This window comes from Nerophis lumbriciformis, linkage group LG20, assembly GCF_033978685.3.
Source record: "Nerophis lumbriciformis linkage group LG20, RoL_Nlum_v2.1, whole genome shotgun sequence".
Classification (NCBI taxonomy): Eukaryota; Metazoa; Chordata; class Actinopteri; order Syngnathiformes; family Syngnathidae; genus Nerophis; species Nerophis lumbriciformis.
This window is the reverse complement of record NC_084567.2, coordinates 9,974,984-9,992,265: the sequence shown is the minus strand read 5'-3', so window position 1 is coordinate 9,992,265 and position 17,282 is coordinate 9,974,984. Positions and strand designations below refer to the sequence as shown.

Sequence of the window (17,282 nt, the reverse complement as noted above, 5' to 3'; positions counted from 1 at the left end):
ACATCTGTAAGTGCAAGTTAAAACTCTCCTATGAAAGACGAAAACCGTTTATCAACAACACCCAGAAACGCCGTCGGCTTCGCTGGGCCTGAGCTCATCTAAGATGGACTGATACAAAGTGGAAAAGTGTTCTGTGGTCTGACGAGTCCACATTTCAAATTGTTTTTGGAAACTGTGGACGCCGTGTCCTCCGGACCAAAGAGGAAAAGAACCATCCGGATTGTTATAGGCGCAAAGTTGAAAAGCCAGCATCTGTGGTGGTATGGGGGTGTATTAGTGCCCAAGACATGGGTAACTTACACATCTGTGAAGGCGCCATTAATGCTGAAAGGTACATACAGGTTTTGGAGCAACATATGTTGCCATCCAAGCAACGTTACCATGGACGCCCACGTGTTACATCAACGTGGCTTCATAGTAAAAGAGTGCGGGTACTAGACTGGCCTGCCTGAGTTTATGAGTTTGAACATCAAATATCTTGTCTTTGTAGTGCATTCAATTGAATATGGGTTGAATAGGATTTGCAAATCATTGTATTCCGTTTATATTTACATCTAACACAATTTCCCAACTCATATGGAAACAGGGTTTGTAATAACCTGCGATCAGGTGGCGACTTCCGCCCGAGTGCAACTGGGATAGGCTCCGGAGAGAATCCATTCTGAATCGAATCGTCACCCCAGGAATCGGAAAGTGGATTTGAATCGTTAGGTGTCCAAAGATTGTTGCCCATTGGGTCGAGTTTTGTTTTGCCCTGATGTGGGATCTGAGCCGAAGATATCGTTGTGGCTTGTGCAGCCCTTTGAGACACTTGTGATTAAGGGCTGTATAAATAAACTTTGATTGATTGATTGATGATTCACTTCCCCATATACATATAAGAATAGTTCAGATAAGGTATAGCACAAATATTATGAAGTAATAATATGAAGGTTATATTTGGTGTAAGTATACTAAAACAAATATTATTTTTCCAGTTTTGTGGGTATTTTTTTGTTTATTTAATTTTAAAATGTATTTATAGGTGGGGGCAGCAGGGTGTATGAGGGGTTAGTGCGTCTGCCTCACAATACAAAGGTCCTGGATTCGATGCTGCGCTCGGGATCTTTCTGTTTGAAAAGTACCGGTTCGCCATATTTATTTGTACAGGCATGACGGCGCGTTATCGTCACGTCATGACATTGCTGGTTTTACGAGCAGAGGAGCATGTTCGGCAGCGCACAATCACGGAGTACTAACAAGCAGACACAGTGTGTAGACAGAAAAGGGAGAATGGATGCATTTTGGCTTAAAAACTAACAGTAAAGGTGAAGTTATAACACTGAAACGCCCTCAGGAAGAGGTGCTTTAAAACATGGCTAGCTAGTTAGAGGCTAATGTCCATCTGCTATCGGCAGTGTTTTAGCTACTTCTAAATCACTAATCCTCGCCTCCATGGTGACAAATAAAGTAAGTTTCTTACAAGTATCATCCCTGCAGGACGAGGAATAGCTAAACATGCTTCACTACACACCGTAGGAGGATACAATAGCTCACCGGCGTCACAATGTAAACAAATGCCATGGGTGGATCTACACCTGACATCCACTGTAATGATACCAAGTACAAGAGCGTATTTAGTCGATACTACTATGATTACATCAATATTTTTTATCGTCACAAAATCTTTATTTTTTATTTTTTTTTAATTCATATTATACTCATAAACTCAGGAAATACGTCCGTGGCCAGACACATGAGAACTTAAATTATGACCAATGTATGATCCTGTAACTACTATTGATACCTAAATGTGTGCTATCATCCAAAACTAATGTAAAGTATCCAAACAACAGAACAATAAGTGAATATTAGATTTTAACAGAAGTGTAGATAGAACATGTTGAAATGGAAAATAAGCAGATATTAACAGTATATGCACATGTTGATTAATAATCCATTTTTACAGCTTGTTCTTTATATGGTTGACAAAATAATAGAATGATAAATGACACAATATGTTACTGCATACGTCAGCAGACTAATTAGGAGCCTTTGTTTGTTTACTTACTACTAAAAGACAAGTTGTCTACTATGTTCACTATTTTATTTAAAGGGGAACATTATCACCAGACCTATGTAAGCGTCAATATATACCTTGATGTTGCAGAAAAAAGACCATATTTTTTTTTAACCGATTTCCGAACTCTAAATGGGTGAATTTTGGCGAATTAAACGCCTTTCTAATATTCGCTCTCAGAGCGATGACGTCACAACGTACCTTGGAGACATCGTGCCTCGTCGGTGTGTTGTCGGAGGGTGTAACAACACGAACAGGGATGGATTCAAGTTGCACCAGTGGCCCAAAGATGCCAAAGTGGCAAGAAATTGGACGTTTGTTCCGCACACTTTACCGACGAAAGCTATGCTACGACAGAGATGGCAAGAATGTGTGGATATCCTGCGACACTCAAAGCAGATGCATTTCCAACGATAAAGTCAAAGAAATCTGCCGCCAGACCCCCATTGAATCTGCCGGAGTGTGTGAGCAATTCAGGGACAAAGGACCTCGGTAGCACGGCAAGCAATGGCGGCAGTTTGTTCCCGCAGACGAGCGAGCTAAACCCCCTGGATGTCTTGGCTCACACCGTCCCTTATGCCACCGAAGATGATCAAGAGAAGAATATCGACCCTAGCTTCCCTGGCCTGCTGATATCAACTCCAAAACTGGACAGATCAGCTTTCAGGAAAAGAGCGCGGATGAGGGTATGTCTACAGAATATATTAATTGATTAAAATTGGGCTGTCTGCACTCTCAAAGTGCATGTTGTTGCCAAATGTCTTTCATATGCTGTAAACCTAGTTCATAGTTGTTAGTTTCCTTTAATGCCAAACAAACACATACCAATCGTTGGTTAGAAGGCGATCGCCAAATTCGTCCTCGCTTTCTCCCGTGTCATTTTCGTCAGTTTCGCTTGCATACGGTTCAAAACGATATGGCTCAATAGCTTCAGTTTCTTCTTCAATTTCGTTTTCGCTACCTGCCTCCACACTACAACCATCTGTTTCAATACATGCGTAATCTGTTGAATCGCTTAAGCCGCTGAAATCCGAGTCTGAATCCGAGCTAATGTCGCTATAGCTTGCTGTTCTTTCCGCCATGTTTGTTTGTGTTGGCTTCACTATGTGACGTCACAGGAAAATGGACGGGTGTATATAACGATGGTTAAAATCAGGCACTTTGAAGCTTTTTTTAGGGATATTGCGTGATGGGTAAAATTTTGAAAAAAACTTCGAAAAATATAATAAGCCACTGGGAACTGATTTTTAATGGTTTTAACAATTCTGAAATTGTGATAATGTTCCCCTTTAAGGACAATATTGTTCTTCGATTGCAATAATAAACACATGTGTAGATTCCTAATGAAGCCTTTAGCTTGACGCTCCTCTACTTTCTCCCTCGCTCCGCTTTCTTCGGCAACAACAAACAAACTCCAGACGCTCCTCTTCGTTTTGTATCGTTTACTTGTCACTTAATTATTCAAAAACGTAAAACAATAACGATGTGGGAACAAATGAATGGCAAAATAAAGAGAGTTTGTTACAGTAGGTGTTAGAAAGAGCAAGACTAAGAAAAAGTAAGAGTGAGGTCAAAAAACTGTGTGGCTCAATTCCCCCGCACCTGGCTGCCATTACCCATAATGCACTCTGTCCAAAAACCAACCAACCACACAGATCCTTCCGCCATATATGCAATCAAACAGTTACGTCATCAAATTTAGACAAATGTAATAATTACAAATAAAGTGTACCTTATAATTATTCTAAGCATGCAAATATATACATTTTCGTATTATGCAAATAAAGTAAATAGTCCCATTTTGGCTGAATAAACATAAAGCACCTTCCATAAAAATGTAAATTAACTTAAACAGCATTTAGGCTCCTACAATATGTTTAATGTACCCGAATATTTTTTGTTAAAATAAAGCCTATAATGTAATTTTTTTTTTGTGTTCCCCTTTATTTAGAAAAGTATCGAAAAGAATCAACATACATTTTGGTACCGATACCGATACCAAAATATTGGTATCAAGACAACCCTACGCCATATGCAACCCAGCTATTAAAGGGGAACATTATCACAATTTCAGAATTGTAAAACCATTAAAAATCAGTTCCCAGTGGCTTATTATATTTTTCAAAGTTTTTTTCAAAATTTTACCCATCACGCAATATCCATAAAAAAAGCTTCAAAGTGCCTGATTTTAACCATCGTTATAAACACCCGTCCATTTTCCTGTGACGTCACATAGTGAAGCCAACACAAACAAACATGGCGGAAAGAACAGCAAGCTATAGCGACATTAGCTCGGATTCAGACTCGGATTTCAGCGGCTTAAGCGATTCAACAGATTACGCATGTATTGAAACGGATGGTTGTATTGTGGAGGCAGGTAGCGAAAACGAAATTGAAGAAGAAACTGAAGCTTTTGAGCCATATCGGTTTGAACCGTATGCAAGCGAAACCGACGAAAACGACACGACAGCCAGCGACACGGGAGAAAGCGAGGACGAATTCGGCGATCGCCTTCTAACCAACGATTGGTATGTGTTTGTTTGGCATTAAAGGAAACTAACAACTATGAACTAGGTTTACAGCATATGAAATACATTTGGCAACAACATGCACTTTGAGAGTGCAGACAGACCAATTTTCATCAGTTAATATATTCTGTAGACATACCCTCATCCGCTCTCTTTTCCTGAAAGCTGATCTGTCCAGTTTTGGAGTTGATGTCAGCAGGCCAGGGAAGCTAGGGTCGATAGGGGGTTTAGCTCGCTCGTCTGCGGGAACAAACTGCCGCCATTGCTTGCCGTGCTAGCGAGGTCCTTTGTCCCTGAATTGCTCACACACTCCGGCAGATTCAATGGGGGTCTGGCGGCAGATTTCTTTGACTTTATCGTTGGAAATGCATCTGCTTTGAGTGTCGCAGGATATCAACACATTCTTGCCATCTCTGTCGTAGCATAGCTTTCGTCGGTAAAGTGTGCGGAACAATCGTCCAATTTCTTGCCACTTTCGCATCTTTGGGCCACTGGTGCAACTTGAATCCGTCCCTGTTCGTGTTGTTACACCCTCCGACAACACACCGACGAGGCATGATATCTCCAAGGTACGGAAAACAGTCGGAAAAACGGAAAATAACAGAGCTGATTTGACTCGGTGTTTGAGAAAATGGCAGATTGCTTCCCGATGTGACGTCACATTGTGACGTCATCGCTCCGAGAGCGAATAATAGAAAGGCGTTTAATTCGCCAAAATTCACCCATTTAGAGTTCGGAAATCGGTTGAAAAAATATGGTCTTTTTTCTGCAACATCAAGGTATATATTGACGCTTACATAAGTCTGGTGATAATGTTCCCCTTTAAATATGCAATCGGATTAATGTGCAGAATAAAAAATGTACATTTTACATTTCATTTTATTGTGCATTAGCACATTTTATCTCCTGGTAGCGATTCGACAAAATATCCTTAAAGTTATGACAAAGTTGACAGCAAACGGGTCAAAGCGTGTATTTACCTGTGATGATGTTGTCAAGAAGCGTCGTCGGCATGCAGAAAATCCCGACCAGGAGGTCACTCACGGCGAGGTTGAGGATGAACAAGTTGGTGACGGTGCGCATGTTCTTACTCCGGAGCACGATGAAGCACACCACGCCATTGCCCACCATGCACACCAGGAAGATGAGCAGGTAGGACACGATGAAGATGGCCGCCGTGGACGGCTGGTGGAGGTAGAATGCCACGTAGGTGATGTTGTTCCTGGGGAGGACGTAGTCCCAGGAGCTGTTGTAAAAGGCCCAGTTGTCGTAGGGCGGAGTCGTGTTGGTGCCGACTTGTTCGTCCATTTTAAACCTGGGAGGAGAAAGGAGTGGATTAATTAGTGGGCGAGTGCGTCGCCAGGCAAGCCATCTTTTATTTATAGAGCTCCAAATCAACAATGACAAATTGGCCTTCAGCAAGTGAATCCAGCTATGCGGATTTGAATGAGGAAAGAACAAAAACAACGTGAAGACTTCCACTCGGGTGTCATTTCAAAGCAAGAGAAAGATGTGAGGACGGTCGTCTTTATTGGTGAAATTCCTCGGAATGAAAATATTCCTTGAAATAAAGAAGGAGAGTTGGTGGAACATTAAGATGTTCATCATTAAAACAGCCCAAGCTTGAAGGGAAGAAAAGTTCAACATAAAAGCAACCGTCCTGTCAATCACTATAATCACTAAGCGTCAGAAACTTGACTGATTTAACTTTTTGAGTGGCTTTGGTTCATTGTTGCGTTCTTACTCGCGTGTTCCGATACAACTTTTTCCACTTCCGATACCATACCAATATTGTAGCTTTGACTATTAGCTGATACCGATATCTATCCGATACGATATGGCGTCAAATCATACATACCGTATTTTTCGGATTATAAGTCGCGCCGGAGTATAAGTCGCACCGGCCGAAAATGCATAATAAAGAAGGAAAAAAACATATATAAGTCGCATTTTTGGGGGAAATTTATTTGATAAAACCCAACACCAAGAATAGACGTTTGAAAGGCAATTTAAAATAAATAAAGAATGGTGAACAACAGGCTGAATAAGTGTACGTTATATGACGCATAAATAATCAACTGAGAACGTGTCTGGTATGTTAACGTAACATAATATGGTAAAAGTCATTCAAATAACTATAACACAGTGGTTCTAAAAGGGGAACATTATCACAATTTCAGAATGGTTAAAACCATTAAAAATCAGTTCCCAGTGGCTTATTTTATTTTTCGAAGTTTTTTTCAAAATTTTACCCATCACGCAATATCCCTAAAAAAAACTTCAAAGTGCCTGATTTTAACCACCCGTCCATTTTCCTGTGACGTCACATAGTGAAGCCAACACAAACAAACATGGCGGAAAGAACAGCAAGCTATAGCGACATTAGCTCGGATTCAGACTCGGATTTCAGCGGCTTAAGCGATTCAACAGATTACGCATGTATTGAAACGGATGGTTGTAGTGTGGAGGCAGGTAGCGAAAACGAAATTGAAGAAACTGAAGCTATTGAGCCATATCGGTTTGAACCGTATGCAAGCGAAACTGACGAAAACAACACGGGAGAAAGCGAGGACAAATTCGGCGATCGCCTTCCAACCAACGATTGGTATGTGTTTGTTTGGCATTAAAGGAAACTAACAACTATGAACTAGGTTTACAGCATATGAAATACATTTGGCAACAACATGCACTTTGAGAGTGCAGACAGACCATTTCAGGCGCGCTAAGAACATATATTTTTCCACGATTTCAGCACTCAGGTTAACCATACCTAAATAGACACAAAATACTGCATTACACAAGACTACCCGAATGTACTAGAATGATTGAACAAAATAAATGTTTTTAAGCTAAATCATTGGTAAACACAGTTTATGTATAATCATTTACGTAAAACCGCGAGTAATGAATAAAGTTTTCATCAATTAATATATTCTGTAGACATACCCTCATCCGCTCTCTTTTCCTGAAAGCTGATCTGTCCAGTTTTGGAGTTGATGTCAGCAGGCCAGGGAAGCTAGGGTCTTTATCGTTGGAAATGCATCTGCTTTGAGTGTCGCAGGATATCCACACATTCTTGCCATCTCTGTCGTAGCATAGCTTTCGTCGGTAAAGTGTGCGGAACAAACGTCCAATTTCTTGCCACTTTCGCATCTTTGGGCCACTGGTGCAACTTGAATCCGTCCCTGTTCGTGTTGTTACACCCTCCGACAACACACCGACGAAAGTGAGAAAATGGCGGATTGCTTCCCGATTTAATTCGCCAAAATTCACCCATTTAGAGTTCTGAAATCGGTTAAAAAAATATACGGTCTTTTTTCTGCAACATCAAGGTATATATTGACGCTTACATAGGTCTGGTGATAATGTTCCCCTTTAACCTTGTTGGAGGTACCGAAGCCCACCAGTTTCATATGCGCATTCACCGAACCCTTCTTTAGAATTTTTTTTTTTTTTTTTCAAATTCAAGAAAAAGTCAAATGTTTTTTTACTGGTGCAGAAAATGAACTGTGCATGAACATCACCTTGTTCAAAGAACAAAACCAACACAGTGCATGAACTCACAACAAATTACACACGTTACACACATTAACATGAAATAATTAATGTGGACCCCGACTTAAACAAGTTGAAAAACGTATTCGGGTGTTACCATTTAGTGGTCAATTGTACGGAATATGTACTTCACTGTGCAATCTACTAATAAAAGGTTCCATCAATCAATCAAACCATTTAGTGGTCAATTGTACGGAATATGTTCTGTACTGTGTAAACTGTACTGTTTCATATAATGTATTCTCTTCCTTTGCAATCTGCTAGTAAAAGTTTCAATCGATCAATCAAACAACCTGAAAATCAGATGGAAAATTAGGGGGAACATTGTTGGGTCCATAATACGCTGATAGGGAGAAGTTTTTTCATTTACATGATAAGTCGGATGTGTCTTGAACCCTGAGGTACACTCACCGAACCCCTAGGGTTCGATCGAACCCAGGTTAAGAACCACTGCTATAACATATAGAACATGCTATACGTTTACCAAACAATCTGTCACTCCTAATCGCTAAATCCCATGAAATCTTAAACGTCTAGTCTCTTACGTGAATGAGCTCAATAATATTATTTGATATTTTACGGTAATGTGTTAATAATTTCACACATAAGTCGCTCCTGAGTATAAGTCACATCCCCGGCCAAACTATGAAAAAAAATGTGACTTATAGTCCGAAAAATACGGTACTTTTATTATAGTGTGGAATGTTGGGAAATGCTCGATGAAGCAATACTCTATACGCCGCGCAATGTAGACCAGTGTTTCTTAACCCATTGTTGGGCCACGAGCGCCCCCTAGAGGGCTGCCAACAAAACATCTGTTTCTCAATTGTGGTCCGTATGGGTCGCAGCGGTACTCAGTTGTAATACACGTTTCCACCACTTGTGGCAGTAATGACAATATCAAAGGTCATGGAGAAATTTCTTAATTAAGCGCAAAAATTATGACTAAGTCAATCAATCAATCAATGTTTACTTATAGCCCTAAATCACGAGTGTCTCAAAGGGCTGCACGAGCCACAACGACATCCTCGGCTCAGATCCCACATCAGGGCAAGAAAAAACTCAACCCAATGGGATGACAATGAGAAACCTTGGAGGGGACCGCAATGGACGTCGAGTGGATCTAGCATAATATTGTGAGAGTCCAGTCCATAGTGGATCTAACATAATAGTGAGAGTCCAGTCCATAGTGGATCTAACATAATAGTGAGAGTTCAGTCCATAGTGGATCTAACATAATAGTGTGAGAGTCCAGTCCATAGTGGAACAAACATAATAGTGAGAGTCCAGTCCATAGTGGATCTAACATAATAGTGTGAGAGTTCAGTCCATAGTGGATCTAACATAATAGTGAGAGTCCAGTCCATAGTGGATCTAACATAATATTGTGAGAATCCAGTCCATAGTGGATCTAACATAATAGTGTGAGAGTCCAGTCCATAGTGGATCTAACATAATAGTGAGAATCCAGTCCATAGTGGATCTAATATAATAGTGTGAGAGTCCAGTCCATAGTGGATCTAACATAATAGTGAGAGTCCAGTCCATAGTGGATCTAACATAATAGTGAGAGTCCAGTCCATAGTGGATCTAACATAATAATGAGAGTCCAGTCCATAGTGGATCCAACATAATAGTGAGAGTCCAGTCCATAGTGGATCTAACATAATAGTGAGAGTCCAGTCCATAGTGGATCTAACATAATAGTGAGAGTCCAGTCCATAGTGGATCTAACATAATAATGAGAGTCCAGTCCATAGTGGATCTAACATAATATTGTGAGAGTCCAGTCCATAGTGGATCTAACATAATAGTGAGAGTCCAGTCCATAGTGGATCTAACATAATAGTGAGAGTCCAGTCCATAGTGGATCTAACATAATAGCGGGAGTCCAGTCCATAGTGGATCTAACATAATAGTGAGAGTCCAGTCCATAGTGGATCTAACATAATAGTGTGAGAGTCCAGTCCATAGTGGATCTAACATAATAGTGAGAGTCCAGTCCATAGTGGATCTAACATAATAGTGATAGTCCAGTCCATAGTGGATCTAACATAATAGTGTGAGAGTCCAGTCCATAGTGGATCTAACATAATAGTGTGAGAGTCCAGTCCATAGTGGATCTAACATAATAGTGAGAGTCCAGTCCATAGTGGATCTAACATAATAGTGAGAGTCCAGTCCATAGTGGATCTAACATAATAGTGTGAGAGTCCAGTCCATAGTGGATCTAACATAATAGTGTGAGAGTCCAGTCCATAGTGGATCTAACATAATAGTGAGAGTCTAGTCCATAGTGGATCTAACGTAATAGTGAGAGTCCAGTCCATAGTGGATCTAACATAATAGTGAGAGTCCAGTCCATAGTGGATCTAACATAATAGTGAGAGTCTAGTCCATAGTGGATCTAACATAATAGTGTGAGAGTCCAGTCCATAGTGGATCCAACATAATAGTGAGAGTCCAGTCCATAGTGGAGCCAGCAGGAGATAATCTTGAGTAGGGACAGGTCAACAGCGCAGATACGTCCCCAACTGATGCACATTCAAAGTGGTGAATGGTATGCTCTTTATTGTCATTCAAGATTAGACAAACATTGTAGAGGATTACAGAACAGGAACGGTGATGGGTCGCCACTTACGGCGCCCCGTAAAAGTTGGGATAAAGGTCGACGCTGGGGGAGGATGAGTTTTTTGTTTTTTTTAAAGTCAATCTCAGACTGGGCTCCTATCGGGGGTGGGCCCAGTCTGGAGTGAGAAAAAAACTCAATGGAAAAACACATATGCATATTACGACATACAACTGGAGACTTGCAACGAGGGGTGAGGGGGCGGGCATCCGGTTCGAAGCTGCCAGCTTCTAGGGGCTCTGATCCGTGTTCCGTCATACCGCGTGGGGTGAAGCATCGAGGGTGTGGGGTGAGGGGGTGCGGTATGTGTGAAGCTGTATTTTCATGAGTGCTTTTATTTTATTGACATTTTAGTCAAAAAAAATACATAACATATTATATATTATTAATTTAGTTAGAATGTATTTATTTTAGCATGCGTAATTTAATGTAATTTACTTTTTTATCAGTTTTTACGAGTTCCTTCTTTTGCAGTACCGGTATATTTGATTCGTATTTATTTTTGTGATCAGCCTGACCTAAGCTTTGATAATAATCTTTGTGATTAACACACGGTTTCATATCTATGCCTAAACTACTTTCCAGTTAAACTGTAAGTAGGTTAGATATAATTATTGAATACGATTTTAAAAAGTACGATTACTGTCAGGAATCTTTCACGCGAGTACAATCTTTAGCGCTTAATCAAATCGTATTATCCGCGTGTGTTAATCCGATCTTTAAAAAGCCAAAAACGATCAAATTCAGTTATACGCATGCGTCGCAGAAATCTTATTTTGAGCCAGTTCATGCAATGATTTGGTTTTCCTCAGTGTGAACTCACGTGTTTTAATTCCCAGCAGGCACAAGACATGAAAACAGTGTTGAGAACTAGTTGAATTAGGTCCTGACGTTGAGCAACTCAAACATAACGTTGAAACAACATGCTTTTTGACGACGTTAAATCAATGTTGGGTTCTGATGTAGATTTGACCATTGAATTTTGGTCATTTCCTAACTAATATTTTACAACACAAATGCAATGTTAAAACAACATCCTTTTTGACGACGTCTAATCAATGTTGGGTTCTGACGTTAAGTTGACCATTGAAATGTGGTCATTTTTCCATCATTATTTTACAACACAAACACAACGTTGAAACAACATCTTTTTTGACGACATTTAATCAATGTTGGGTTCTGACGTTGATTTGACCATTGAATTTGGTCATTTTCCAACAAATATTCTACAACACAAATGCAACGTTGAAACAACATCCTTTTTGACGACGTCTAATCAATGTTGGGTTCTGACGTTAAGTTGACCATTGAAATTTGGTCATTTTTCCATCATTATTTTACAACACAAACACAACGTTGAAACAACATCTTTTTTGACGACATTTAATCACTGTTGGGTTCTGACGTTAAGTTGACCATTGAAATTTGGTCATTTTTCCATCATTATTTTACAACACAAACACAACGTTGAAACAACATCTTTTTTGACGACATTTAATCAATGTTGGGTTCTGATGTAGATTTGACCATTGAATTTTGGTCATTTCCTAGCTAATATTTTACAACACAAATGCAATGTTAAAACAACATCCTTTTTGACGACGTCTAATCAATGTTGGGTTCTGACGTTAAGTTGACCATTGAAATGTGGTCATTTTTCCATCATTATTTTACAACACAAACACAACGTTGAAACAACATCTTTTTTGACGACATTTAATCACTGTTGGGTTCTGACGTTAAGTTGACCATTGAAATTTGGTCATTTTTCCATCATTATTTTACAACACAAACACAACGTTGAAACAACATCTTTTTTGACGACATTTAATCAATGTTGGGTTCTGACGTTGATTTGACCATTGAATTTGGTCATTTTCCAACCAATATTCTACAACACAAATGCAACGTTGAAACAACATCCTTTTTGACGACGTCTAATCAATGTTGGGTTCTGACGTTAAGTTGACCATTGAAATTTGGTCATTTTTCCATCATTATTTTACAACACAAATACAACGTTGAAACAACATCCTTTTTGACGACATTTAATCAATGTTGGGTTCTGACGTTGATTTGACCAATGAATTTTGGTCATTTCTTAATTAATATTTTACAACACAAATGCAACGTTGAAACAACATCCTTTTTGACGACCTTTAATCAATGTTGGGTTCTGACGTTGATTTGACCAGTGAATTTTGGTCATTTCCTAATTAATATTTTACAACACAAATGCAACGTTGAAACAACATCCTTTTTGACGACGTTTAACCAATGTTGGGTTCTGACTTTAAGTTGACCATTGAAATTTGGTCATTTTTCCATCATTATTTTACAACACAGATACAACGTTGAAACAACATCCTTTTTGATGACATTTAATCAATGTTGGGTTCTGACGTTGATTTGACCATTGAAGTTTGGTCATTTCCTAACTAATATTCTACAACACAAATGCAACGTTGAAACAACATGCTTTTTTACGACCTTTAATCAACGTTGGGTTCTGACGTTGATTTGACCATTGATTTTGGTCATTTCCTAACTAATATTTTACAACACAAATGCAACGTTGAAACAACATTCTTTTTGACAACATCTAATCAATGTTGGGTTCTGACTTTAAGTTGACTATTGAAATTTGGTCATTTTTCCACCATTATTTTACAACACAAATACAACGTTGAAACAACATCCTTTTTGACGACATTTAATCAATGTTGGGTTCTGACGTTGATTTGACCATTGAAGTTTGGTCATTTTCCAACCATTATTCTACAACACAAATGCAACGTTGAAACAACATTCTTTTTGACGACATTTAATCAATGTTGGGTTCTGATGTTGATTTCACCATTGAATTTTGGTCATTTCCTAACTAATATTTTACAACACAAATGCAACGTTGAAACAACATCCTTTTTGACGACATCTAATCAATGTTGGGTTCTGACTTTAAGTTGACCATTGAAATGTGGTCATTTTTCCATCATTATTTTACAACACAAATACAACGTTGAAACAACATCCTTTTTGACGACATTTAATCAATGTTTGGTTCTGACGTTGATTTGACCATTGAAATTTGGTCATTTTCCAACCATTATTCTACAACACAAATGCAACGTTGAAACAACATCCTTTTTGACGACCTTTAATCAATGTTGGGTTCTGATGTTGATTTCACCATTGAATTTTGGTACTTTCCTCACTAATATTTTACAACACAAATGCAACGTTAAAACAACATCCTTTTTGACGACGTCTAATCAATGTTGGGTTCTGACGTCAAGTTGATCATTGAAATTTGGTAATTTTCCATCATTAATTTACAACACAAATACAACGTTGAAACAACATTCTTTTTGACAACATCTAATCAATGTTGGGTTCTGATGTTGATTTGACCATTGATTTTGGTCATTTCCTAACTAATATTTTACAACACAAATGCAACGTTGAAACAACATCCTTTTTGACGACATCTAATCAATGTTGGGTTCTGACTTTAAGTTGACCATTGAAATTTGGTCATTTTTCCATCATTATTTTACGACACAAATACAACGTTGAAACAACATCCTTTTTGACGACATTTAATCAATGTTGGGTTCTGACGTTGATTTGACTATTGAAGTTTGGTCATTTTCCAACCAATATTCTACAACACAAACGCAACGTTGAAACAACATGCTTTTTGACGACCTTTAATCATTGTTGGGTTCTGACGTTGATTTGACCAATGAATGTTGGTCATTTCTTAATTAATATTTTACAACACAAATGCAACGTTGAAACAACATGCTTTTTGACGACCTTTAATCAATGTTGGGTTCTGACGTTGATTTGACCATTGAAATTTGGTAATTTTTCCATCATTATTTTACAACACAAACAACGTTGAAACAACATCCTTTTTGGCGACATTTAATCAATGTTGGGTTCTGACGTTGATTTGACCATTGAATTTTGGTCATTTTCCAACCAATATTCTACAACACAAACGCAACGTTGAAACAACATGCTTTTTGACGACCTTTAATCAATGTTGGGTTCTGATGTTGATTTGACCATTGAATTTTGGTCATTTCCTAACTAATATTTTACAACACAAATGCAACGTTAAAACAACATCCTTTTTGACGACATCTAATCAATGTTGGGTTCTGAGGTTAAGTTGACCATTGAAATTTGGTCATTTTTCCATCATTATTTTACGACACAAATACAACGTTGAAACAACATCCTTTTTGACGACATTTAATCAATTTTGGGTTCTGACGTTGATTTGACCTTTGAAGTTTGGTCATTTTCCAACCAATATTCTACAACACAAATGCAACGTTGAAACAACATCCTTTTTGACAACATTTAATCAACGTTGGGTTCTGACGTTGATTTGACCATTGAATTTTGGTCATTTCCTAACTAATATTTTACAACACAAATGCAACGTTAAAACAACATCCTTTTTGACGACGTCTAATCAATGTTGGGTTCTGACGTTAAGTTGACCATTGAAATTTGGTCATTTTTCCATCATTATTTTCCAACACAAATACAACGTTGAAACAACATCCTTTTTGACGACATTTAATCAATGTTGGGTTCTGACGTTGATTTGACCATTGAATTTGGTCATTTTCCAACCAATATTCTGCAACACAAATGCAACGTTGAAACAACATGCTTTTTGACGACCTTTAATCAATGTTGGGTTCTGATGTTGATTTCACCATTGAATTTTGGTACTTTCCTCACTAATATTTTACAACACAAATGCAACGTTGAAACAACATCCTTTTTGACGACATCTAATCAATGTTGGGTTCTGACTTTAAGTTGACCATTGAAATTTGGTCATTTTTCCATCATTATTTTACAACACAAATACAACGTTGAAACAACATCCTTTTTGACGACATTTAATCAATGTTGGGTTCTGACGTTGATTTGACCATTGAATTTTGGTCATTTTTCCATCATTATTTCACAACACAAACACAACGTTGAAACAACATCCTTTTTGACAACATTTAATCAATGTTGGGTTCTGACGTTGATTTGACCATTGATTTTGGTCATTTCCTAACTAATATTTTACAACACAAATGCAACGTTGAAACAACATGCTTTTTGACGACCTTTAATCAATGTTGGGTTCTGACGTTGATTTGACCAGTGAATTTTGGTCATTTCCTAATTAATATTTTACAACACAAATGCAACGTTGAAACAACATCCTTTTTGACGACGTCTAATCAATGTTGGGTTCTGACTTTAAGTTGACCATTGAAATTTGGTCATTTTTCCATCATTATTTTACAACACAGATACAACGTTGAAACAACATCCTTTTTGACGACATTTAATCAATGTTGGGTTCTGACGTTGATTTGACCATTGAAGTTTGGTCATTTCCTAACTAATATTCTACAACACAAATGCAACGTTGAAACAACATGCTTTTTTACGACCTTTAATCAACGTTGGGTTCTGACGTTGATTTGACCATTGATTTTGGTCATTTCCTAACTAATATTTTAAAACACAAATGCAACGTTGAAACAACATTCTTTTTGACAACATCTAATCAATGTTGGGTTCTGACTTTAAGTTGACTATTGAAATTTGGTCATTTTTCCATCATTATTTTACAACACAAATGCAACGTTGAAACAACATTCTTTTTGACGACATCTAATCAATGTTGGGTTCTGACTTTAAGTTGACTATTGAAATTTGGTCATTTTTCCACCATTATTTTACAACACAAATACAACGTTGAAACAACATCCTTTTTGACGACATTTAATCAATGTTGGGTTCTGACGTTGATTTGACCATTGAAGTTTGGTCATTTTCCAACCATTAATCTACATCACAAATGCAACGTTGAAACAACATGCTTTTTGACGACATTTAATCAATAATGGGTTCTGATGTTGATTTCACCATTGAATTTTGGTCATTTCCTAACTAATATTTTACAACACAAATGCAACGTTGAAACAACATCCTTTTTGACGACATCTAATCAATGTTGGGTTCTGACTTTAAGTTGACCATTGAAATTTGGTCATTTTTCCATCATTATTTTACGACACAAATACAACGTTGAAACAACATCCTTTTTGACGACATTTAATCAATTTTGGGTTCTGACGTTGATTTGACCTTTGAAGTTTGGTCATTTTCCAACCAATATTCTACAACACAAATGCAACGTTGAAACAACATCCTTTTTGACAACATTTAATCAACGTTGGGTTCTGACGTTGATTTGACCATTGAATTTTGGTCATTTCCTAACTAATATTTTACAACACAAATGCAACGTTAAAACAACATCCTTTTTGACGACGTCTAATCAATGTTGGGTTCTGACGTTAAGTTGACCATTGAAATTTGGTCATTTTTCCATCATTATTTTCCAACACAAATACAACGTTGAAACAACATCCTTTTTGACGACATTTAATCAATGTTGGGTTCTGAGGTTAAGTTG

General features: G+C 38.0%; 1 protein-coding gene across 2 annotated transcripts in view; it reads right to left on the bottom strand.

The window, feature by feature from the left end:
- npffr2a (neuropeptide FF receptor 2a) overlaps nt 1-17,282 on the bottom strand; it is a 214,176-nt gene that overhangs the window by 49,470 nt on the left and 147,424 nt on the right. For both annotated transcript variants that reach the window (XM_061980413.1, XM_061980412.1), the window contains one exon: nt 5,568-5,902. In XM_061980413.1, coding sequence (XP_061836397.1) covers nt 5,568-5,895 — 328 coding nt within the window. In that variant the 5' untranslated portion in view covers nt 5,896-5,902. The remainder of the gene's footprint in view (nt 1-5,567; nt 5,903-17,282) is intronic.